Source organism: Pipistrellus hanaki, assembly GCF_964339955.1.
Source record: "Pipistrellus hanaki genome assembly, chromosome: 2".
NCBI lineage: Eukaryota > Metazoa > Chordata > Mammalia > Chiroptera > Vespertilionidae > Pipistrellus > Pipistrellus hanaki.
In genome coordinates, this window is record NC_140504.1 from 126,119,335 (window position 1) to 126,143,161 (window position 23,827).

Below are 23,827 nucleotides of genomic sequence, written 5' to 3' on the forward strand. Positions count from 1 at the left end.
ATGTCAGCTGTCACTGCAACCAGGTGATTTAGCGGGCCAGGACGGCTTAAGGGTGGACAGCTAAAGAGAGAATGTAACCAAGAAACAGAAGACAGCTCTGTGTGTGTGTGTGTGTGTGTGTGTGTGTGTGTGTGTGTGTGTGGTAGGGGAGTGGGGGTGCTGGCCATGAGGAAAGGATGAGGTCAGGAATGGTAAAACCCATAAATAGCACCACCACATATCAGCTGCTTTATTGTGCAGTTTTATCTGTGCTCTCCACAAATATTTAAAGACAGGTGGCTCAAAACATTACTACCACTATGCGCGTTTTATAGAAGAAAAACATCATAACAAAAGCTCTGTTATAAGAAATACAATCCACTTGTTCCAAGACACTGTTGTGTGTTATTTTTTATTTTCTTGCACTCTGCTTTTTCAAAAAAAAAATGTAAAAACAAAGTTATAGGTTGCCTGATCTATTCTTAGAATTGGAGATTAATGTTATCCAAATCTACATCTCTCCCATGCTGAGAGCCTCTCAGTGTCTCTAGTAGAGCCTCTGTTCTCTACAAAGCTTTGGATGGGGTGGCCACAGCAGCCTGTCCGGGGCCCACCCTCCGTTGTGCCCCAGTGTCCTTGGCTCATGTGATACATGACACATGTCCAGCTGCATCTGAAGTTAACTTATTTATATACTTTGCACTCCCACTGAGTTATAAGCTTCTTAACGAATAGAATACATGCCTCCTGCCGAAGCCGGTTTGGCTCAGTGGTAGAGCATCAGTCTGCAGACTGAAAGGTCCCAGGTTCAATTCCGGTCAAGGGCATGTATATTGGTTACAGGCACATCCCCGGTGGAGGGTGTGCAGGAGGCAGCTGGTCGATGTTTCTCTCTCATCGACGTTTCTAGCTCTCTATCTCTCTCCCTTCCTCTCTGTAAAAAATCAATAAAATATATTTTTTTTTTAAATACATGCCTCCTTCTTCATCGTATCCCAGGTCCTTGCAAGGTAGACCTCAGTAAATTTGTTGGATGAACTGACAAATGACCCCAACTTATTTGAATTCACTTTTCAACCCATCTATTAAAAAGTTAAAGTCTATTTAGACCAAATCATCTGATGTCCCTAACTTATTGGGTTTGAAAAACCTTAGAATTTAAAACATGAAAATTGAAAATCTCCAATTTAATTTTTAAGCAGAAAATCTTAGATGGGAAACTTCTCTTTGTAACTGATAGTTGTGTTTTTTGTTCTTGTTTTTGTTTTTTTACTTAAGCAGCAGTGTTTCACATTTTGCTTAATTTTGTCACAAAGACATAAAAACCTCTGTCTAAAAGTACCATTGTTCTGCTTTGTACAAACTCAACAAAATGGAAAATTGGAGTCCTTTTTGTAGATTACTTAGATCCAAAGCTAGACTGTACCCAAATTAACTGGATAACTAATGCAATGGTGTCTGCCGTTGGGGATAGAAGTGGTTGTTACGTACATGTGTAATTGCCAACAGCAAAACGATGTGGAGATTTCATTTAAGAACTAGAAGTAGTTTCCCTTTCAGATAAAACCTAAGTTATAAAGCAATAAAATCAGTAATTATTTCAAGTAACATTTAATGGAAAAGTCGATGCATATTGGCACATAAATATATTAACATATGTAATATATGTAATTTTAATATAATATATTTGTATAAAGCAAAAAAGGCAAGCTTTCCACATGTCACATACAAAGCTTTCATTATCTGGTAGTTATAGTTCGTATATTTAACATCAGAAGACGCAGCTGTTCCCGGGACAGTTGAAATTAATTTAGAGAAAGGCATTTCCAGACATTTTTTAAAGTCTTTTGTGCCCCCTCAAAAAAAAAAAAAAAGTACATAATCAAACATCTGCTCTCAAAATTAATCTTAATAGAGCTTTCAAATGCAGCATTTTTAGATTTTGTGCTGTGTTCTTGCAACATAAGTGAACTTTTGTCCCCTGAATATGGCCACTTAGAATCAGAAATGTTCTGCTTTTCTTTTTTTAGCTTGTAAGCTATTGTTAACATTACTTGAATAAAATGTGTTTTTTTCCAACTTTTTTTTTTCAGTCTGGGGCTCTAAGGTACTTGAGACTCATTTCACTTAACTTAATGAAGTCGCGTCTTTAAAAGCATTTGGGGTTGGAGGCAGTCATTGCTGCTCAGCTAAGGCTGAGTCTCCCTCCAGGTTCCACCCCTTTACTTTCCAGTCCACGTGATCTGGGCCAGCCCCAGGCTATCACAGTCCTGAAGGTCCTGGGCATTTAGATATTCTATGCCGTAGAAATACCATTAAAGTAATAGTCAGGGTAAAACATGCCAGAAAAGAATTTTTTATTAAGAGAAGGGTTCTTTTAGAAGGACCAGAAATATTTGGGTAATTTATAAGAAAACAGCATCTTTTCAATGTCTTAGTTCTGTTCTGCACGGGAAATCTGACCCGTACCGGGGCCTCTGTCCTGAGAAATGAACGCACTCTACAGGCTAATGAGATGTTACCCCGTGACTCTCCCAGGACTCTCTCAGGTTCCTGGCTCCCTGGTCTCAGCACCTCCAGACAATCTGCCCTTCTGAGGTGATCCTTATAACAACCCTACACAGACCTAACGGAGTGTGAGGGGTGCCACCCCTGCCTCTCCTGGTGCCCCTTTCTCCGCTTAGCTCCGCTTCCCACGGGCCTCCATCCCACTGAGGATGAGCAGGGGTGGACCCTCAACAGGCAGCTGAGGCTGCAGCCCCTGATCTGATCCACTACTTCCTGTTCAGTCTAGTCAACGTGGGGCGTTACCTCTGCCCCGAGAGTTTCTCTGTAAGAGGACATAGCACTGAGAGGCAGTGCCCTTACGTCACAGCTTTCCCCGGCAGGGGGGTCAGGTCTCCATCCCAGAACAGCTTGAGTAATAGGCAGGGAACCAAGATTTACGCCATTACTGGAACCTGTGGGTACTCGGGGAAAATGGATAAGGCAGGAGACCAGTTTCTAGATCCAGAGCACAGAGTCACAGCAAACCAATGGTGACTTGATGCTGAGGTACCAGTGTCAACATCTAAGACTTCTTTTTGGTTTGTTTTTAATATATTTTTATTGATTTCAGGGAGGAAGAGGGAGGAAGAGAGAAACATCAATGATGAGAGAGAATCATTGATCTGCTGCTTCCTGCACACCCCTTAATGGGGATTGAGCCCACAACCTAGGCATGTCCCCTTGACCAGAATCAAACCCAGGACCCTTCAGTCCACAGGTCGACATTCTACCCACTGAGCCAAACCAGCTCGGGCAATACCTGAGACTTCTTATATCCTCAGAGGATCAAGCCTGGTTCCAAGGTGGCTGTATGAGCTGGTCAGCCACTCAGGCGATAGAGGGATAGAGCGAGCTGCAGTGGAGATAAAAATGAAGCCGGATTCACACCACCTCCGAGGCCCAAGAGCAGCACTACATGTGTCCTCAGGTAGCCCATACGCTGGTTCTTTCATTTGACTAGTGACTTGTTTATTTAAAATTCTGAATATGGCATAAAAGATTTCCCTGAAGGAGGCTTTAATTTGTAAATTGTTTTGAGCTATAATTGGCATATAACATTATATTTATTTCAGGTGTACAACATAATGATGCAAAATTTGTATATATTGCAAAACAATCACCACAATAAGTCTAGTTAGCATCCATCCAACATGTCATTGCAATTTTTTCTTGTGATAAGAACTTTTAATACTCACTGTCTTGGCAACTTTCAACTATACAATACAGGGTTATTAACTATAATCACATCTCCGGGACTTACTTATTTTATAACCTTTGACACCCTCCACCCATTTCCCCTGGACCCCCACCTCGGGCAGCCACCGATCTTGAAGAAGGTTTTAGAACCAAGCAGGTATGTGCTTGAGTTATGCCTCTGCCACTTTCTGGCCGTTTGATGTTGGGTCAGCCTTTCTGACTTCCTGCTTTATTTTCTGCTAAGAAAGGACTTCAATACAGTTCTCATAATACCATTGTGGGGACTGTGATCAGTCTCAGCATGTAGAATGGTTTTCCCAAACTTGTCAGCACATTGGAATCACCCGGAGAGCTTCAAACAATCAGAGGCCTGTGTCCACCTCCCGGGAGAGGGTTTCGGCAGCATGGCCCGGTGCTGGAATGTCTCAGGGATTCCCAGATGATTCTAATGTTTAGACAAGTTTGGTGTCGAGACTGGCATAAAGCCTGAACTATAATGAACATTGCATATATGCTAAATGAATGGAAACAATTAGTGCCTGGCCCATAGTAGACCTTCCAGCTGCTTTCCCTTCCCTGACCATCGCCCCTCTGTTGTTACTGAAAAGGCTGAAGACTTAACGTTGGGCTGTGATTCCAGTCGATGCGGCTGTCACTCGTGGGTAGGCACATGTGCGGGTGCAGAAGGCTCTGGAATATCACGTGCTGAGATGCCCTACAGGAGGAGGAGGGGAGAGGGGAGTGACTGCGCTGCCAGGGGCAGCCCACAGAGCTCCTGTTAAGGGAATGTCTAATGAGTTTGCTTTCAAGTGCACTGTATACAGCAAAGCCCCGGAATGCTAATTATAAAGTCCCCTTGGAAACCAGAGCCTAGCTTTGTGCCCTCCCCGGGGCTGATCCTGGCATGAGCCCGAACGCACAAAGGATAAGCCGAAGGCAGAGTTTCAGCTGCTCCTGAGTTCTCTTATTTTTTGGCTTTTATATGCAACATTTGTTGCAGTAAATCCTTTGTTTAGTGTTCCTGGGTCGGCCATCTGAACGTATCAAAGTTCCAAAAAGTTGAATATGTGGCTTATTGGTTTCAGTGTCCTTTTATGGCTCTTGGAGAGCGGCTCTGAATTCTGAGAGCCAGGGAGCCATGTAAATCATTCTGCGATTTAGAAGCCAGCATCGTCTCTCCTTTCCACAAACAGGAGGGCTGTAAAGCTGCCGGGCTTCAGACGGGGGAGAAAGGGCTGTCCTTTCACTGACCGGTTGAGTTATTATGTGCTTATGAGTAAAAGCAATACTTTGTGGCTCTCGGTGTCTGGAGCTGAGGGCTGGGATATTGTTTGATGCGCAAAGCTTATCTTTTATGCTCTTTATGATTCAGAGCAAATTCTCAAATTTCACCTCAGTAACACAAGAGAAACATTTAAGATACCTTTTTTTTTTTTTTTTTTTTTTTTTTAAGGTCAGTCTCAAGACCTGTGTGATCATTTTCTACTTGACCTGAAAATACTGATGGAGTCAGGCAGGTTTTCCTTAGAAACAAAACCCATCACATATTTACACCTTCAGGAGGGGAGATGTCCAGCCTGCTCGATTTTTAAGATCTGCATTATGAATTGAGAAGAATCTTTTTATACATTTATTTTTCAATTATAGTTGACATACAATATTGCATTAGTTTCAGGTGTACAGCAGGGTGATTAGACATGTATATACGTTACCAAGTGATCGCCCTGATATATCTCATATCCATCTGGCATAGTTATAACAGTATTATTGACTATACTCCCTATGCTCTATTTTACATCCCCATGACTATTTTTGTAACTGGCAATTTTTTACTAGGAGAATATCTTTTATTACAAGGTAATTCTACACATAATAGGGATCATATAAGCACTTTGAAAATCATGTGGCGGGGTTTTAGTTGTTTGTGTGTTTTTTAATTTAAAAAACCCACAGATTAAAAACCTGACATTGACACCTTATAATAGTGAGTTGTTTAGGAAAATAAGGATGTGCTACCTTTGTTAATATTTAGCACTATGTAATGTTTCACATATTGAATTTGATATTGAAAACAGTTGAGCTTAAGCCATGTTTCCATCAGTCTCTTTTAAATTTCTTTCTTTTTTTAATTCAATAAATCTTTATTGTTCATATTATTACAATTGTTCCTCTTTTTTCCCCCTAGCTCTCCTAGACCCAGTTCCCATCCCACCCTCTTACCTTACTCCCCACCCACTGTCCTTATCCATAGGTGTATGCTTTTTGTTCAGTCTCTTCCTGCACCTCCACACCCCTTTTCCCCCCAAGAATTGTCAGTTCACTCCCTTTCTATGGCCCTGATTCTATTATATTCACCACTTTATTCTGTTCATCAGATTTTTTTATTCACTTGATTTTTAGATTCACTTGTTGATAGATTTTTAGATACACTTGATTTTTAGATTTGTTGTTCATAATTTTTATCTTTACCTTTTTCTTCTTCTTCCTCTTCTTAAAGAATACCTTTCAGCATTTCATATAATACTGGTTTGGTGGTGATGAACTCTTTTAGCTTTTTCTTATCTGTGAAGCTCTTTATCTGCCCTTCAATTCTGAATGATAGCTTTGCTGGGTAGAGTAATCTTGGTTGAAGGTTCTTGCTATTCATCATTTTGAATATTTCTTGCCATTTCTGTCTGGCCTGCATAGTTTGTTGAGAAATCAGCCAGCCATGCACTCAGTTTCCAGTCTTCTCCGTGCGCGTCTCAGTACCTCTGTCTCCTGCAGCTCCTCTGAGTCTTCGTGTGCTTTTCTCTTTCCTTCAAGTTGTAGAATTTCCACTCAGCCAGCCTTCCTGTGGTCCTGGAGTATGTCCATTTTGTCTTTTAGTTGTAGTTTTGAAATTGTTGTGCAAGGCAGCAGTTTAGGTGTTTATCTATGCTGCCATCTTGGTTTCTCTCCCAAATCTCTTACTTGTTTTATCCAAAAAAATTGGTCAGTCTTAAGAACTGTGACCATTGGAAAAAAAGAATTCTTTATCCTAGGATACAGTGCTCTATTTCAGAATTTAAAAGTAAAATGGTATATATGACAACTTTATTGTATGTGTGTTTCTCTCCTTCCAGTTTCAAGCTACAGTCCTCTCAAAATGATAAAACAAATCCCTCTCTTGTCTATCACCTTTTACTGCCATTTCAATTTTTTAGAACAAGGGTTGCACTTCCCATAGCAAAGAAAGTAAGCATAAGCGTAGATATTGCAGCTTTTAGTTGGTTTGTTAACCATCAGCATTAGAGGAGCCAAATCCTCAGGTGATTCCTGGTCCCTGATCACCTTCAGGTGCAACAGCATCCAGGTCACACGTGGTCTTTGCATGGGTCAGTGTGAGGCATCATACTAGAAAAAGAGTTCCAAGGAAAGAATTTCAGTATCTCTTTAGTTGCACAAAAAGGTTCTAAAACATCTAATAATCACTGAATACTTCAACATTTTCACGCTCTTTGGTGGTGGCAATTCCCAGTATCCCAAAAAAGGGTATCCTCTTACTAGTTTACCATCTTTTTCTTAGGATTCTCCTTTGGCTAAGGCTCAGTTTCCTTCATGCTCTGAATTTGGACATGAATTTGTGAGTCTGGCTTTGCTTGCCTCTGAGTTAGCAGCGTGAATCCTGGGTGTGGAGTTTCTACTGACAGGTCTGGACAGCTGAGTCATGCTCCATGTTCTCAAGGTGAACACTGTCTCTGTCCCAGGTCATCCCAAACAGATCCATGATGTACAAGCGTACCTCTGGGGTGCCCTTTGTGAGTCTTGTACCCCAGTTCCTCATTGGCAACATTGGTTATAAGTGACATTAACAAAATCCCAGTGCTGGGCAAGGACATCAGTTTCAACACAATGCTCTCCATCTTCTCTCTCCCACAGGGTCCTGTGGCCTCAGCCGCAACCATGTTGTCTGCCCTCTCCCCTGGGCCTGGCCTTCCTCCACCTCCTCCTCCTCCACCTCCTCCAGGGCCACCTCCACTTTTTGAGAATGAAGGCAGCAAAGAGCAGTCCTCACCTTCACGCTCAGCTTTATTTGCACAACTGAACCAAGGGGAGGCAATTACGAAAGGTGAGAAACATCGAGAAACATCGGCTCTCACCTGGGAGCTGTTTCCCTGGAGGCACCCAAGTCCCCCAGAGCCCACTGTGAAGGTGTGCCATTCCATCCCAGTCCCCAACACAGGGAGCTGCTGCTGGGAAGGCAGGGCCTGCAGTGTTCTTCATCTCAGGGTAGATGGTCTCAGTGGGTGGACCAAAAAGAACTTGGAGACCCTAGACACTGCACGCTGCCTCAGCACTTCAGTCCTGGTGTTATGGCACCATCTACAACCCAGGCATCAAGATCAAGTGAAATGAAAACAACAAACAATAGCACCCGTGTCCTCAAGCCTTGTACAGCTTGTCAAGGAATCATATCATTGAACTACTTTCTCCTCACAGTTAATTTTTTTATATCATACAACATTTAATCAAGTCGTGTTGCCAAATGCCTCATGCAAACGTAGTTTTGCCTGGGTAATAGGAATTATAGTATAAGTGTCCCTATGACTAGGATGGGAGTTAAAAACCCAAAATTCTGAATTTTTCTCTGGCTTCAACCAGCTGCATTTTCTCATTTGGAAAGTACAGGAATCGATCTGTAACTCTAAATTGCTTCTGTACTCTGACATATACTTACTGGCTATTTGGGGAGAATGATTTAGCCATGGGAGAAATAAATCAAGTGTTCCATTTTGGCACCATGGTGTTTTGTTTTGTTTTGTTTTGTTTTGTTTTTGCAGAACTTTTACCTATCATCTTATCTTCTTAAAGAAGAGGTTCCTCAAACTGAAAAATGCTTAGAGTTTCCATTAACTCTAACTTATACTCATCTCAAATTCTGCATATTAACTAGACCGCTATGAAAACAGCATTAACAAAAATTCTTGTGCTGTTTACACCACGTCCATCTAAGAAGGCAGGGACATTTCCCTTTGCATAACCTATAAAGAACTGTGTCTCTGTGCTGCCTTCCCAGGGCTCAGGCACGTCACAGACTCTCAGAAGACATACAAGAATCCCAGCCTGCGAAATCAAGGAGGACAAACTCCATCTCCCACCAAAAGCCACTCTCCGGGCCCCAAGGCTCCCCAGTCACGTCCTCTTCAGAAACACGCGCCTGTGTTTGAGCTGGAAGGGAAGAAGTGGAGAGTGGTGAGTGACGCCTGTAGCCTTTATTGCTGACGTGATCTGACAAAAGGCAAAACTGTACTAAGGCTTTAAAGATTTCCAAATGAAATGGCTACACTAGTTGCCAGGGCCTTTTTGGGTGCCTCCATGAACATTTTTTATTTATCATTATTTCCCATTTATTCTTTCCTTCAACTTTTAAAGTTGCTTTTAATTGTGGTAAAATACCGTAATACAAAATTTACCATCCTAACATGTAAGTGAACAGTTCCATGGCATTAAGTGCATACTTTGTGCCACCATCACTGCCATCCATCCACAGAACTCTTTTCATCTTTAAAACAGAAACTCTATACCCCTTAAACATGAAATCCCGCCCCCACCCCCACCTCAGCTCCTGGTAGCCACCACTCTGCTTTCTGTCTCTATGAGTCTGACCGCGCTCCATAAACTGTTCATCTGCGCACCGTTCTGATCGGCTGTAAAATGTTTCATTCTACCCCATTTGTGGTGGTGCTGCTATAACCTACCGCTTCACCTGCCGCTTCCACCACGTGAGCAGGATAAAGACACTTTGAATGAAGCTAGTGCCCCCCTGCCAATCCCAGGGGCTTCCCTAAAGATTGAAATTTGTCCAACTCTTACTGGACACAGCAGATTTTGCTGCAGCATCATTAAATCCAGACTCAACATAAAGCTCTCCCATCCCTGCTCCAGCCCCCACCCCTTAACCAGGGTGCTTGATACCTGACTGTTTGCAAAATGGCACCAGCCCCCCTTCCAACCAGTGGTTCCATCTGATCCCAATGCTGCAATGACAAAGTGAGACCAGTAGTTTAGTCTGTAAGAAAATGGTCCTACAAGAAAGAACATATTAAAAAGCTGTAATGAATTAATGCTGAGCTCCGTAGTAATTTCAGTATGCAATGGATTCCATTTATCTACACATCCTTCCATTTAATGTTTGCATATGTTTTAATCCTAGGAGTACCAAGAGGATAGGAGTGACCTTGTGATCTCAGAGACTGAACTGAAACAAGTAGCTTACATTTTCAAGTGCGACAAGTCTACCCTACAGATAAAAGGGAAAATAAATTCCATTACAATCGGTAGGGCAGAACTACGGCTCTATAATTACCGTGATACGTTGCTTGTGTAAATATGATGTGTATATTTAGTGGAGTGTTTTTTTTCCTAGACAACTGTAAGAAGTTTGGCCTGGTGTTTGACAATGTGGTGGGCATTGTGGAAGTGATCAACTCTAAGGATATTCAAATGCAGGTAAGTGCCCTTTAATCGTGCTGTGCCCCCCAGCATGGCTTTGTGCAGACCATTCAGTGCATGCCAGGGGCCCTTCCTGTCTGCCTAGAACACTCCTGTTCCCTTTCCCTTTAGACACAGCTCTATCATCCCCTCCCCTCTGAAGCCTTCTCTTACTTCCTAGGCAGTGTTGATTCATCCTTTTGAATCTATTAGAATACATTCTATTATGCACTCCAAATACTGGTTTACCATCTTTATTTCAAAAGTAGCTCATTAATCTTTACAGCCCCAGAATTTGCAAAGTACCTGCACATAGTAGGTGTCCAATAAATGTTTGATGAGTAGGAGATTTAAATTAAGCAAGTAATGAACAAAAATACCATTCTTCCAGCATAATGACACCCTGAGACAATTTTTGCCCTCAGGAAAAAACTGATTCTGAGGAAAAACAGGGTCGGGGGAGAGGGGTGTTTCTGAAGAGTCAATGAGATGAGATATACAACCTGGAAAATAGGGTTGAAGTTGAATTTGCAAAACAGGAGAAAATCTGCATCTCTTTAATGATTTTGATTTAGTCGAATTTATACTATGCAAAAAGTTAAAGGACTTCTTTCCTTTAACCAAGTAACTTCTTTCTTTGATTACACGTTTTTCATGTTGCTAATTACCCCTTATTATCTGATGTTTCATAATAATGTTTTGTTAAAATTGTGTTCTAGTTTTATAGATAGTTTTCTCTTGTTTTACTCGGCTTTTCATCACTGACACTTTAAAAACATTTTTTATTAGATGTATTGAGGTAATGTTGGTTAATGACATTAGTATAAATTTCAGATGTACTTCATAATATAACGTCTGTATACTCCATTGTGTGTTCACCACCCAAAATCTAGTCTCCAACTGTCACTATATATGTGACCCCCTTTACACTTTTTGCCATCTCCCCTCCCTTTATCCCCTCTGGTAAGCATCATTCTCTTGTCTGTATCTTTCTTTCCTTGTTTTATTTGTTCATTTGTTGCTTTTGGGGTCAATAAACCCAAACTGTAAAGAAAATGACAAATGAATCTAACTACATTAAATTCAAAATTATATAATAGAAAACATCAGACACAAAGCTGAAAGACAAGCCATGGATGGAAAAATGACACTTGTAGATAAGCAAAAAGGATTGTAACCAGAATTTATAAAGAACTTAACACAAATCATTAAGAAAAAAACAATAGCCCAATAGAAAAATGGGCAAAGAATATTAGGCAATCCAGAGGGGAAAAAAAAAAACCTGAATTTTTTATAAATATTTGAAAATATTCATGACCCACCTAATAGAAATAGGAATACAAGTTAATACTATAATTACATATATCTTTCCACACTCAAAAGTTTTGCACTCGGGCTGTCCTTACTTTACAAGGGACATATTAGCTGAAGCTCATGTATATCACAACTGTGCAGCTTAAGGACTGCTGTATACTAAAGTCTCGTGGTACAAAGGTTGTTAAAGAAGTGCAACAATGGGACCTCTGATACCTTGGTGTTAGGAAAATAAATCTATTCCACTCACTGTGCAGAGTAAATTGGCACCATTTAATAAAATCAGACATTCATTGCCTGCGACCGAGCAATTTCACTCTTAGGTCTGTACACTAAAGAAGCTCTAGTACATATGTCCATGAGATGAGTAAAAATGTTTATTGCAGTGTCATGCATAGCAATAAAAAAACAATTTAAATGTCCACCAACTGGTAAGTGAATAAATAAATTCGACTAATAGAATATTGTACAGTAGTTAAAATGTATGAACTACAGTTAAAAGTATAGAAACATAAATCTCAAAAGCAACACTGAGCAATAAATGCAAGTTATAGAATCAGACGTTGGCAATGTGTCCCTTCACGTAAAGATTGGAAACATGCAAAGCAATATGCACATGCTCATTGTGCTTATGAGGACTCAAGGTCACTTTACCCAAGGGACAGACACAGAAGGTTGTATAAACGCAGAGTTGAGAAGAGTAGTTACATCTGGGGAGAGAAAAAGATTGGTGAATGAGGTGGTTGGTGGTAATCTTCAAAGATATTGTAAGATTACAGTCCTAAAAAAAGACAAATAAGCCAAATGCTCCACTCTGATAAAGCTGTTTGACAGGCATATCTGTATTTGTATATTTTTATAAGATTCCTTCTATGTTTGAAATATATCATATTTTTTTAAGGATATGGTCAGGATTTCTAAAAATAATGTGGAAGGGTAAGCCATGTCATCTATAATTCGGAGACAAGAGAGATTTTACTGAATACTTACTGAATTTTTGAGTGTTCAAACCAAGTGAATGTCATTATCTATCTAATACATTTACTACATTGTTTTAAAAGGGCCTGGAACAAGAGAGACAGAAAGCAGATTAGTGGTTGCCTGGGGTGAGGACAGGGATTGACCGTAAATGGGCACCAAGGTTATCTGGGAGATGATAAAAATGGCCTAAAACTGAATGGAAGTGATGGTTGCACTGCTCTGTAAATTCACAAAATATAATTAAATTGTACACTGAAAGTAGGTGAATGTTATGTTTGCAGGTTTTACCTCAATACGCTGTTAAAAAGATTGAAAGGGAGAAAAGGGCACAGACCAAAATTAATATTTGATTTCAGCAATTCTGGCCGTGGCAAACTATCCCAGAAAAGAGTGAATGTTATGAGAGAAGAGACTAGGGGATTCCATCTAATTTTGGAAATTTTTATGAAGAAATAAATTTTTGAAAAGCAAAACTAATCCAGAAACATGTATTAAATGCTGGAGCGCTGGCCTGGGCAAGGTCACATGTCACCTGCCACTCGGCAGAGGAGCTACTCTTTGGCCCAGTTCTGATAAGAAACAATCTCTGTTCTTGAAGTGTTCACAGACTACCAGGGGGAAGGGCATGTATATGATCTACTCTATGCAGTATCGACCAAAATGCTGTGGAAATGAAAATTCCTACCACATCAGGGCCATTTCTTAAATTCTACTATTGCTTTTTAGATTTGCAGGGCGTTTCAGAACGTTTAACATAATATAGCAATATATAAATACATCATATTAGCGTAATGTGCTGGCCTCACTCGGTCTCATAAACAAATCACCTAAGACTCACTGACAATTTATTCCTTTACTATTCTTACAGTCCTGGTCAGTATGTATATGCTCTCCATCATTATGAAATAAACAAATATAGATTGCCAAAACATTATTGCTGGCACATTTTTGAAATATAGATATATGTATTATTTTCCTATTTTATTTATAGCAAAGCCCTGTGCTTACCTGACCTTGAACTACCTCTGCCTTTTTTTTTTTTTTTGGACTGGGGCTCAATTCCAAATCAGTGTCCAGTTTCTATGGAGAGAGGAGAAAACAGAGAGGTGTGGTGACCTGGCTAGACTCCCCCTAAGGAATTCTTTACATCACCTGCACCATCAACAGGAGTTGCTCCTTTGGTTTGCAACCCAGTCTTTTCTTCAGGGTGAAAGAGGAGCTGCCTTTATCGGTTCAATTACCATTAGAAAAAGGAAAATTATGGAGTTGTAATATGGTCATTTGGGGGAACAGTCTACCCCTATGGAGATTTGGGGGATGCCTGAAAACTGACTGGCAAAAGAGAAATTTAAGCCTGATCGAAATTTTTGTAGCACTTAGATTTTTGTAAACAATACAAAGAATCTCCTCCTCTTGTGTATGGTCCCTTTTACCTATACAATGAGTGGCTTGAACTAAGTCTCCAGTTTTCACTCCTGAAATTAATACATTTCAAAATACCTAGACCCTCATTATCTCATTTAAGCTTTGGATTCAGTCAGTGAGATTTTTATCTAGCAAAGGACTTAGGTGAAAAGAATTGTAGTGTTTCTTTTTTATTCTTATTTAGGTTCAGGAGAAATCTCAATTACAAGAATAATTTCTTTGCTCTTACATGACAATATTAGCACTTGTTTTTATCCAACTTTTACAGAGATTTGTCAAAACCAAAATTTTAAACCCATAAAGGCAATGCATCTTGTTACTTTTTATCATGAAATCAAATATATGTTTCAAATCCACTAACAGGGTTGTGAGATTTTTTCTCAACACTTAGCTGCTGTTTTCAAATTATCCCTTTATTTTGTCTCAGGAAAGAGACCCTGGGGTTTGACAATCCCCTTGTGTGGTCCTTTCATTCTGTCCCCAAATGACATCCACCAATTCTGCCTGGAGAGCGGGCCTTTAACCAGCCTCCAGCTCTGGCCCAGCTATTCCTAACGCTTGGTTAGGCCTATGCGTTGTATTTGTTTGGGAATATTGTAATTTCTATTTCTTTGCTTAGATTATTATTTTTTCTATTTCAGGTCATGGGAAGAGTGCCAACCATTTCCATTAATAAGACAGAAGGCTGCCACATATACCTCAGTGAAGATGCATTAGACTGTGAGATAGTGAGTGCCAAGTCATCCGAAATGAATATACTTATCCCTCAGGATGGTGATTATGTAAGTACCTTTCTAAAGACTGTAAGGAATTGTTCTGGAGCCTTCATCGTTAACCTTCTTTGATATTGATTCAATTAGCCTCCAATCTATGAGCTTTATTTGTAGCCTCATTCACAGATAGGAAAGGCATTCCGAGAGTTGCCTTTACATAATTAGCTGCCTAATATAATCCATATCTTTCCCCCTCTTAATTTCCTTGACTACACTCACTCCTAAATTTGTGACTCAAGGCAGTTCACTAATCATTAGCTTAATGGGCTAGCTTTTATCAAACTGTACAGCATACATCGGAGTTCACATTAGTCAGGAGTAAATATTGTCCTTTGCTATGGCGGAGGCAAGCGGAAATGAGGGAGAAATGCTTTGGGGAAGAGAGTGGGGAAGGAGGGTGCAGTAACAATATGTAGACCAAAGTATGCCGTTACTCTTATGTCGGAGGTTCTCAAACTCAGCACAAGAATTCGCTGGGCAGCTTCATGAAAATGCCTGCTCCCAAAGGGCATTTGGGAGATTTGGAGCTGGGAGTCTGTATTTTAATAAGCCAACACTGTGTCCAGCAACCCTTCAGAGAAACACTAGCCTGCGTGATTTTGCCACCGTTTATTTCCTTTGCCTCCTTTCCCCAACAAAGCAGCCTCTGGCAAACGTGTGCGGATATCCTCACACATTGCAAAGGAAGTATAAATAAGTGTATTCTCTGCATCCCCAGTGTGGTGGACCTGCCAGTTGTCCCTGTTTGGAAGCAAGTACTGCTTCCCACTACTTATTGCTTCTGAGATCATTCCCTCTGATTCTAACTGTGCGAGGGGGCAGTGAAGCAGGGAGGGTGGGAGAAAACATGACATGGCTCGCACACGTTTGGATGTAGAGGCTCCCATCAACCTGTGGGTCAATCAATCAACTATCTACACCGCTGTCAGCACTTGGGTCAATCACCTTACACAGTCAACATGACTGTTCTCGTGTTCTTTCCTTGCAAGACATTCAATCCTGTCCAAAACGTCCATGGAGACACTTAGCTCGTCCTATATGATAAAAAGCTAATATGCAAATCAACTGAACAGCAGAAAGGCCGGTCACTGTGATACACACTGACCACCAGGGGGAACCACTCAATTCAGGAGCTGCTCTGTGGTGGTCAGTGCACTCCCAGAGGGGGGTTGCTGTTCAGCCACAAGCCAGGCTTCTGGCTGGTGAGCACAGCAGTGGTGACAGGAGCCTCTCCTGCTTCCACAGCAGTGCTAAGGATGTCCAACTGACGGCTTCAGGGAGGGGACATAAGCCATCAGTCGGACATCCCCCGAGGGCTACTGAATTTCATGTACTGGGCCTCTAGAAGTAAATATAATCCTGCTCTTCTGCAATATTCAAATCCCAATCCACCTACCTAATTCCATGTGCCTCCACAAGCCAGGCTCCTGAGACAAGAAGAGTGCTTATTGGCAATACAGCCTCAACACCATATGGGGTCAATAACATGGCAGTATTCTTTATGTATTAATCATGTAAACCAAAAGTAGAAAATGAATGTTATGGGCTATTTGAACTCAGGAACATTTTGGACAGGACCGAGTGCCTGCTAATATCTCCTTCCCCCAGTTCTCAGTAAGTTCTCCAGCACTACCCAGACACACCTACAGATTGCAGCCAACAGTCCATCATTTAAGTGCAAAAAAACAAGACTCTGCCAGCACTCTGCTAGATCTATGGCCAACCTAACCCTGAGCTAGAGGAGGCTCCTTGCATGTTCTCCACCTAAAACAAACTACTGAGGTACTATAGCCACTAAAGAATGGCCCCAGAGAAGCGAGCCAAAATGAGGAGATGCCTGACCTTCACAGTTACTTAAGCAGAAGGCTCAGTCGCATGGGGACTGGATCTGCTAAGAAAAGCATTGGGGTTTGGATGAGCACTCTAGAGTAAGTAAGCTACAATCCATGGGCATGGGACGCAGACTTCTGTATTTGTTAAAGCTTCTCAGATAATTTCAGTATGGAGCCAAGAGTGGGATCCTCTGATCTGAAGGATGAGTACAGGTCAAAACCTGAGCATGAAAATGCAGTCTTCCCTCTCTTCGTCAATTACTTTGTGCCCTCTGCCCTCAGCCCTCTGCATGCATTTTCCAGCTGGAGGTCATAGGAGCAATACAGAAGTCCTGCTGTGGGATGATTCATCCCAAAAGAAATCTGTCGTCATATCACTACCACTTTACACCCTCAAAAATGTTTGGAACAGCTGCAGTGCAGTTATTATCAAAGAGGTGCCTTCACCCCAGAGTATTCTCCACCTGGCCTTATTTATTCATCAAGAAGAGCCAAAGCCAAAACTGGTTTGGCTCAGTGGATAGAGCGTTGGCCTGCGGACTGAAAGTCCTGGGTTCAATTCCTGTCAAGGGCATGTACCTTGGTTGCGGGCACATCTCCAATAGGGGGTGTGCAAGAGGCAGCTGATCGATGATTCTCTCTCATCGATGTTTCTAACTCTCTGTCCCTCTCCCTTCCTCTCTGTGGAAAATCAATAATATATATATATATATATATATATATATATATATATATATATATATATATATATATATATATATATTTTTTTTTTTAATTAAAAAAAAGAAGAGCCCCAGAAGGGGTATTGGCTACACACACACACACACACACACACACACACACACACATGGTCATTAAGATTGTGGCTTCTTTGCTTCATCAAAAGACTTTGCATTGCAGGTTTCACTCAAGAAGAATTCATCACTCACTGTAGAAGGGACCTTCCCATCTAGATAGATAGATAGATAGATAGATAGATAGATAGATAGATAGATAGATAGAGATAGCTTCTTCCCAAGGAAATAGTTGGATCCTACATCTAGGAAGATATGGACACATGTGTGTATCCCACTAAACTTCACATCTCACCAATGGTGAGCACAGGCATCCACTTATCAGACAGTTGTGGTTTCAACAGTGTTGTGCATACGGAAGTCCAGGGAGGCCACAGAAGCCGCGACCAAGGACTACTCCTCCTCACCTTCCTTTGTGATCCTCTTCTGAAATGACTGGAGAACCTTCTGGGCAAAGGAGAGAGTTTAAACTTCTTTGAATGTGGTTATTCTGCGTGTGTGTGTGTGTGTGTGTGTGTGTGTGTGTGGCTCATGTGCATGTATTTCACAATGGGAAGAATAGGGTGGCAGGATGAAGGGTGAGAGATTGGTGCATAACCTGAAGCGTATTTTTATATTTCACCAAAGGCTAGGCAGATAGCCCAGTGGCCCCTGAGAACTTCTTGGAAATGCAGATTGTCATCCTCTCCCCCAGATCTGGTTGTTCTACTTGCTAGTAACATCATCTAGTCAATAGCTTAAATCTCAGGCCTCTGTTTGCTGCAGATGGCTTCTCAACAGTATCTAGCTCACAGGGATGTAAGCAAGTAACTGAGTTCACATATATCCAATGCTTTAAAAATGTCTGGTTCTTGCCCTAACCAGTTTGGCTCAGTGGATAGAGGGTCTGCCTGTGGACTGAAAGGTCCCAGGTTCGATTCCAGTCAAGGGCATGTATCTGAGTTGCAGGCACATCCCCAATAGGAGGTATGCAAGAGGCAGCTGATTGATGTTTTTCTCTCATTGATGTTTCTAACTCTCTATCCCTCTCAACTTCCTCTCTGTAAAAAAATCAATAAAATATATTTTTTCTTTAAATGTCTGGTTCTTGTCCAGTTTGGCTCAGTGAACCAAAGGGTCCCGGGTTTGATTCCAGTCAAGGTCATGTGCCTAGGTTGCAGGCTTCTCCCCAGCCCAGGTCCTGGTCAAGGCAAGTGCAGGAAGCAACCAATCGATGTGTTTCTCTCACATCAATGTTTCTCTCTGTCTTTCCCTCTCTCTTACACTCTTTCTAAAATCAATGGAAAAATATCCTTGGGTGATGATTCAAATATATATATATATGGTTCTTAATAAGTCATAGCTTTAATGATGAGGCTGGCAGACAGTCACAAAGCTGATCCATGACTGTGCAAGTCTTCATGTGACATAGAAGTCTTCTCCATGATACAGGCTTCAGTTCCATACAATGATTTTGTCCATCATATAACACTAATCAGCCTTCCATCTGTTTGCAAAAGAAAGCCTTCTTAAATAACTGTGTTCTTCTTGCCTTTTTCCAGAGAGAATTCCCTATTCCTGAACAATTCAAGACTGCATGGGATGGATCCAAGTTGGTCACTGAACCTGCAGAAATTATGGGCTAACCTCCAGAGAGATCAGACCCCCTGATCTGAATCACCCCTTTCTTTCCACCACCACCCCCCCCCAAAAAAGCAGCATTAAAGACCTAGAAGTTGCAGTAGCTCCTTCTGCTTTAGCCATGGCCTCCAACAATTCTGTGCTATAGAAACAGCATCCTTTCTGGCATGCTTTCATGGGCATTTTGAAATATTTAACATTTCTTCATGATTTGCCTTTGTGTATGACTTGAGTTCCAATGATAACTTGTGAGTATTATGTATTTAAAGGGGAAAAAAGAATTCTGTTCCCTTCATATCATTAGCACAATAGCTGATAGGTAAAAATATTGCATGGTTCACTTTTGCACTTATGTTTCATTGTTAGCTGGAAAATAAAACCTTCGAGAATCTAAGATGTACATTTTTACCTTTTAGACAATTTCAACATGATGTAATAGTAGTATGCTCTGATAATCTGCCTTTTTTTTTCTTATTTTTACCACATGTTCACCTTTATCAGCATGGATACACTGTCAACATGAATACATATTTCAACCCCTGTTTTTACAGAACAAAAGAAAATCCCATACGAAGGACCCTACCCAGTTTCTTGGTCCTTGGGACACCTGTATTCTTTACAGTTACTACATAAAAACCAAAAGTCATTTCTAATGATTTATCTTAAATATTTCCACTTGTTATTTGGAAAACTTTCACTTTTCTGCATAAAGATTTTTATGCCAAAAAAAATGATGAGTGGAAGCTGGTGTGATACCTTACAATTTTGCACTAACATCAAGCTCAAATTTTGTTTTCCAATGATGCACCTGTTAAATATCAGATGCCTTGTAAGTGGTGTCTTTAATGTTATATTATAGACGACTTTCTTCTTTTCCACTTGCCAGACTTGCTAACCAGTCTCAAAAATGAACATGAAAAAGCCATAAATGTATTACTTCTTCCAAACCCAAGGAATCGTTTGTTGGTTTGGCTTGCTGCTCCTATTTTGTAGTATTGATAGTACATGCTTTTTCAACATAGTATGATACTCTTTTGTATGTTTTTAGTACATAGCGCTGGAAATCTGCAACTTCTTAGATCACATATACTGAGTTATAGTATAATGCTTGCAGACCAAACACAAGCATATATTTTGTGCCTATTACAGCTTTTGGAATACATCGTTTCTGTTTTTTAAAATATCTCTATATAGAATTTAAATTACTAATGCTCCTGTACCAAGGTTTTGCAATAAAAGTTTTGTCCATATAAATAATGTTGTCGCTTTAGTAAATATCTTTTTTTCAACTGTAAACTTATTCTGAAATAAAGTAAAATTCTAATTGTTTAAATGCTGTGATGACTTCTGGGTGTTAAGGCTCTCTGTTTCTCCTTTGATTTGCCTCTTGCTCATCTGTCAGATTTAGGGAAGATAGCTGTCTTTCTGGTTGAATTAAAGAATGTGTCCAGCATGCCCTCACCTTCCCTGAAGAATGGCTTCTCCAAGATACATATCACATAAAGCCATTTGTAGCTGGAAAAGTCAGTCAGGAAATTCTAGAATTGTTTTATAAGTAAAGGTCTCTTCACTGAGAAAACCTCCCTCATAGATCTTAATGTAAACACCCCAAAAAATAAATTGATAAGTATTATATACTAGAGGCCCGTTGCACGGATTCGTGCACAGGTGGGGTCCCTTGGCGTGGCCTGTGGGGATCAGGCCGAAACCAGCAGTCCAACATCCCCCGTGGGGTGTAGTAGTACTGAAGCCGCAGGCAGCTGGGGAGGAGCCCGAGCCCAGGCTGGGCGCCATGCCGCTCCTGCTCATCCCAGCCCCGCTGCACCTGCCGCTGCCGCCACTCAGGATAGGCTCAGTGCCTCTCCGCTGCACTCTCCTCGTGCCCATCCTAAGGCGACACTAGTGTGCCTATGGCTGAGAAGCCGCCAGACTCACACCCAAATCAGGACCCAGTGCTGGTCCTGGTCCCAGTCCCGCTCTGGATGGGGGAGGGACACGCAGAGGGAGTGTCCACGGGAGATGCTCATCCACCACAGCTGTGCTCGCCAGCCATGAGCCTGGCGGCTGGTACCCGTTGGTCAGCTGAGTGGTGCTGCCCACCAGGAGGCAGCTCCTGCATTGAGCGTATGCCCCTTGGCAGTCAGTGCACATCATAGGGACCAGTCGAACAGTTGAACAGTCACTTAAGCTTTTATATATAGATAGATATTGTATGTTTTAATGTATAATATAAATATAAATAACTTTTATGATCAATTTACAAATAAACTTCTGGAGGAAAAATTTAACTGGGAAGAAAAAAAAACTCTAAAAAGAACATGCTACATCTATATACATAAAAAGCCTAAGCAACTGATTGATCTAATGGCCAAATGACCAGTCGACAGGTAGCTCAATGCAGGAGCGCCCCCTGGTGATCAGTGCACTCCCAAGCTAGTCAACCTCCTGCAGTCCCCCTCCCCCCTACACACACCACCAGCCAACATCACACAGTCCCTTCCCACAGCCAGCCAGCCCCGCTTGGCCCCTATTGGCCCCTATTGGCCCCTATTGGGACTGGGTGAGACAGCCCCTATCTGCCCTGATCACCAGCCATGCTGAGGAACCCCACCTGTGCACAAATTCGTGCACCAAGCCTCTAGTTATTAAATAAAATAGCACTCACCAGAGTTAAAAAAGGAAGAAAAGGAGGGAGGGAGGAAGGGAAGAAGGGAAGGAGGAAAGGAGAGGGGAGGGAGGGGTCCATACTTAGTAGAATTGCATGTCATATAAATTCACAAAATATCAAAGCTAGAATAAATGTCAGTAAAAATAATTAAGTGCAAGGATCTGTTTACTTTATCATATTACTAAGTATCATTTTATAGGATCAAAATGGTTTTTTAAATAAGCCAAAAGAGCCTTTGTTTTCTTTAAAAATCTTTCTTTGATAATACTGACTCCATTAGATAATCTGCTTCTTACTGATAATCTTCCTTTCACAGCAGTAGTTGGTACTAACCATTTCTTCTTATCTATATAAATTCTTTCTAGAACTAGTAGGAAATACATGTAGTTTTAGTCATTCACTTTCACTTATTGAAAATGTCTACCTCAACTTCTTAAAATCTAGATTAATTTATCTAAGGAATCCCCTCATTTTAAAAATGGGAAGGCTAAGGTTCTGGACATTAGACATTTGAAATTTGACATTAGACAAGCAACCAGTTAGAGGTGAAGCAAGGACTAGAACACACACACACCTTCTTATAACTACTATAATTTGGCTTCTCCTATAACCACATTTCTAAAACTCTCAAAAGTCACTGAATCCCATTTTATCTCATTCTTCATCCATCAAAAGTCTTGATGTTGCCCTTTTCTTATTAAACTCCCTTTGATTTTGATATACAATAAACTTCTCTGCTTTCTCTCTTTTCTGCTTTTCCCCCTCTCAAATGCTCATTAACTTATCACCTCAATGTAGATGACTCCCAAATCTACATCCCCAATCCAAGCCCATCTCTCCAAATTCTGTTTTGTTTTGTTTTTGTTTTTGTTTTTGTTTTTTTTTAAGGTTAATGAGATGTATTTATTTATTTTTTTATTTTTTATTTTTTTATTTTTAATATATTTTATTGATTTTTACAGAGAGGAAAGGAGAGAGAGAGTTAAAAACATCGATGAGAGAGAAACATCGATCAGCTGCCTCCTGCACTCCCCCTACTGGTGATATGCCCGCAGCCAAGGTACATGCCCTTGACCGAAATCGAACCTGGGATCCTTAAGTCCGCAGGCCGATGTCTATCCACTGAGCCAACCTGGCTAGGGCATCTCTCCAAATTCTTAACTCCAAGTGTCCACAGAGTATTCTTGCCCATCCCTACTTTATTGAACACCTTTCTAATTAGTCAGTTCTCATCACAGATTTCAAACCAGACATTCTTGTGATAGGAAACACAGGAGGAGAACCAGATCTGGAAGAGAACCGTGGTTCAGTCCTGAACGTGTTTAACAAGGCGTCTTTGTGATAGTTCATTGGAAATGGAGAGTTGGCAGGTAGATATGGGTCTTGAGTCTTTTCCATTGTCTCTGATACAAATCCTTAGGAAGTATTTTATAAGTTTAATATATCAAAAATGACTTTAATTAATCATGTTCATTTCAAAAGAATTATTTTCTTTTTAAAATTCATTTTTGTTGTAGAAAGCATTACAGATGTTCCTTTTGTGTTTTTTCCCATTGACCTTCTCTACCCTGTACCCACTCATCCCAAGCCTTCACCACACTGTCGTCTGTGTCCATGGCTCTAGTTATCCTATATAATAAAGAGGTAATATGCAAATTGACCATCACTCCAACACACAAGATGGCCACCCCTGTGTGGACAGGCTGCCACAAAATGGCCTGCAGGGGAGGGTAGTTGGGGGCAACCAGACCTTCAGGGGAGGACAGTTATGGGTGACCAGGCTGGCAGGAAAGGGCAGTTAGGGGTGACCAAGCTGGCAGGAGAGGGCAGTGGGGGCAATCAGGCTGGCAGGGAAGCAATTAGGCATCCATCAGGCTGGCAGGGGAGTAGTTAGGGGGTGATCAGGCTGGCAGGCAGAAGCGGTTAGGGGCAATCAGGTAGGCAGGCAGGTAAGTGGTTGGGAACCAGCAGTCCTGGATTGTGAGAGGGATGTCCCAGATTGAGAGGGTGCAGGCTGGGCTGTTGAACACACCCCCTCCCTATGCACAAATTTTGTGCACTGGGCCTCAATTTTGTTAATAAGACTATTCTAGTATGCACACAAGTTCCCTGGCTAATCTCTCCCCACCCACACACTCCTGCCTTCTCTTTGAATTATTGTAAACTATTTGCACTTTCTGTACCACTTCAGATACAAATGCAATTTTAAGGGCTTAGTTGTTTCAACTGAGATAAGCTGATTTA

General features: G+C 41.2%; 1 protein-coding gene across 2 annotated transcripts in view; it reads left to right on the top strand.

Moving 5' to 3' along the window:
* CAP2 (cyclase associated actin cytoskeleton regulatory protein 2) overlaps nucleotides 1-20,248 on the top strand; it is a 140,739-nt gene extending 120,491 nt beyond the window's left edge. For both annotated transcript variants that reach the window (XM_084872739.1, XM_084872738.1), the window contains 6 exons: nucleotides 7,624-7,813; nucleotides 8,762-8,937; nucleotides 9,899-10,022; nucleotides 10,112-10,194; nucleotides 14,538-14,678; nucleotides 18,837-20,248. In XM_084872739.1, the coding sequence (XP_084728865.1) occupies nucleotides 7,624-7,813; nucleotides 8,762-8,937; nucleotides 9,899-10,022; nucleotides 10,112-10,194; nucleotides 14,538-14,678; nucleotides 18,837-18,920 (798 nt within the window). In that variant the 3' untranslated portion in view covers nucleotides 18,921-20,248. The remainder of the gene's footprint in view (nucleotides 1-7,623; nucleotides 7,814-8,761; nucleotides 8,938-9,898; nucleotides 10,023-10,111; nucleotides 10,195-14,537; nucleotides 14,679-18,836) is intronic.
* Nucleotides 20,249-23,827: the final 3,579 nt, after the last annotated feature.